We start from the raw sequence: 2,710 nt of genomic DNA, 5'->3' as shown, positions 1-2,710 counted from the left end.
ATGATGTGTGAAATGATGTGTGCTTTAAAATTCATGTAACGATCATTGCCGTTGTTCTGTCCAATCCTTGGTCCAGTTTCATGAACGTTCCGTGTCAGTGGTATTCCGTTGACGGTTGATGTAATTCGCTATGTAAGCACAAATGAAGATAGAATTAACAAAAGGGCGAATGTCGCAAGCTTAAACAAACCGAGTGAGGGTTGATTTTCCTATGCTGGTCCAGCAAAAAATAACTCTCACCCGTTTTGTTTACATTTGCGACATTCGCCCTTTTGTTAATTCTATCTAGAAATCGATGTCTTGTACTCTCATGGAACTGCCATATGGAAAGTTTGTGAAGATTTAGTGCAAAGTTTTGTCTATCCTTTTCACTCTTCAATAACTCTGTGCACAGACTTCACAAATAGAACAAACTTGGGAAGGTGGCAGCACCGTTTCGCGCACATAGCGAATGGAAAGTTTGTGAAAATTTGGTGCAAAGTTTTGTTTGTCCTTTTCACTCTTTAACAAACCTGTGCACAGACTTCACAAATAGAACAAATATAGTGTTTTTCAAGATTTTTTTCGGCTAAGGATTTTTGCAAAAGAGTGAATGAAATAGCAAAGTTTTTGTTGGCGTCTAGTTAAATTTCATGCCTGTAACGCAAAATATTGTGCAGCAGAAGAGTTTGGTGCAACAGTGAAATCGGACGAAGCTTTCTCTTGTTTACAAACACGTGTAGAGTAATCTCAATTCAATTGTTTCGTAGTTTCAGTACTCTGCAATTAAATATTGATCTTTGTTAAAAGTAACAACAAAATAAAAAATTATTTACCATGCAGAACATTGTAGTCAAAGACATATTTGAAAGCTTTAACGACCATCTCAACAAGGAACAAGAACTTCGTGAGGTAAGCATCACCGGCAAATGTAATGGAGGCCTATTTATAAGTATAGACGCGCAGTGCAAACTCGTAGATGAATATGAAAACGATCTGTAGTTTTTTGTTTGAAATCCATTGTTTTAATAGCATACCACAAATTTTCGCACCAAATAAACTTTTTCTCAATCCATACAGCATCGTAACCTAATCATTTTACAGTTTTGTTGCCGTTCATGAGTAATGGAAGGTGTTTGATTAGTCACAAGTTTGATTTTTATAATAGGTATCTGTAAAGACGTCTTGCATTACAATTTATAAGTTTTAAAAATAATTTTTGCAGCATAACTATATATATATATATATATATATATATATATATATATATATATATATATATATATATATATATGCATAGGTTTACGCGTTTTAATCGTAGTTCGCTGAAATTCGCGGTGACCGGTTTGTGGCATGTCGTCTTCGTTTTTGATTGTCCATAAACGAATTAATCCTTTTTTAAATCATTTTTAACATTAATTTACGGTGTCTTACTCTACTAGCAAATTCGCGAGATAGTCCGTGAAATCGATTATGCGGCCAAGGAAGCAACTATTGTACTGCAGGTTATTCATAGCAGCCTAACGGATGTTCCGACTGCTTGCAGTAATGCTCGCGTTCACTTCGAAACTTGCAGTAATGGTTACCAACGGTTGGCCGCTCTGATTCCAGCAGGACAGTACTACCGATACAATGATCACTGGCACTTTCTTACCCAGCGGGTAGTTTTCCTGGTTGCGCTTACAGTCTACTTAGAAAAGGAGGATCTTGTGAGCAGAGATGCAGCAGCCGAAATTTTGGGAAGTATGTTTCGGATATGCAACAAATTACTCAATTATCTATAACATGGTTCATTGATTTCAGTGAAAACCAAACAAGCCGATGGCTTTCATTTGGATATTGAAGATTATCTTGTGGGCGTTCTTCAAATGGCGTCCGAATTGGTAAAAATTTTTTCTGCCATTAAAATAACTTTTTATGTAGCGATAAATTATTTTTTAGAGCCGTTATGCAACAAATTCGGTAACATTGGGAGATTACGAGCGTCCATTGAAAATTTCAAAATTTGTTGCCGACGTTAACTCTGGCTTCCGTTTACTGAATATGAAAAACGATGCTCTGCGTAAGCGATTTGATGCGCTGAAGTACGATGTTAAGAAGATTGAGGAGATCGTCTATGACATATGCATTCGAGGGCTGCGCGTCGATTCTGGATCAACACCTGCGGTCAGTGAGTCTACTGCAACCGCCGAAACAGAAAAGTAACGTAAGGTTTTTATAGAACTGTAAGTTTGTGCATATTGGAGTTTTTTCTTCTAATGTAACTAGCTTTTGAGCAAAACTATACAGTCTTTTCTCGAAGATTTAATACTATTTTCACAAGTTGAGACCAAATGGCAGCTTCAAGAGCTTCACATCTGATCAATTCATCAATTCATTCCATCGAATTCACCTAAAATAATAAATTTGCGTTAATAATAATTTGCGATAAAACCAATAATTTTCTCATGGTTCAATATAACTTTAGTATAAGATTTGCTTCTAAATAAATAAAATTAAATTACATTTTTTTTGAATAACATTGTATTTTGCACGAAAAAAGGCACCTTGTAAGTAGCAAATGTAGTCATATATCGGATAATAATCTTCTGTAGCGAGTGCCGTGAGGTGCCCTAATTCCGTGCGGCGCCATATTTCGTGATTTAGCATTAGGTTTCTTAATAAAGCATTCAAAACGTTCTTCAAGTTCCTACAAGCGCAATGACAGTGCTGGCGTTGCTAGGAAAATTGC

General features: G+C 36.1%; 1 protein-coding gene across 1 annotated transcript; it reads left to right on the top strand.

Annotated features, from left to right (window-relative positions):
* The first annotated feature begins 558 nt into the window (after positions 1 to 558).
* On the top strand, positions 559 to 2,435 carry LOC128737119 (translin). Its single transcript, XM_053831685.1, has 4 exons — positions 559 to 891; positions 1,422 to 1,722; positions 1,783 to 1,862; positions 1,921 to 2,435. Exons 1-4 carry the CDS (start codon positions 817 to 819, stop codon positions 2,182 to 2,184), a joined length of 720 nt encoding a protein of 239 aa, XP_053687660.1. The 5' UTR covers positions 559 to 816; the 3' UTR covers positions 2,185 to 2,435.
* The last annotated feature ends 275 nt before the right edge of the window (positions 2,436 to 2,710 follow it).

This window comes from Sabethes cyaneus, chromosome 2 (assembly GCF_943734655.1).
Source record: "Sabethes cyaneus chromosome 2, idSabCyanKW18_F2, whole genome shotgun sequence".
Classification (NCBI taxonomy): domain Eukaryota; kingdom Metazoa; phylum Arthropoda; class Insecta; order Diptera; family Culicidae; genus Sabethes; species Sabethes cyaneus.
The sequence above is the reverse complement of the archived record's forward strand: the minus strand, read 5'-3'. Positions and strand labels throughout refer to the sequence as shown.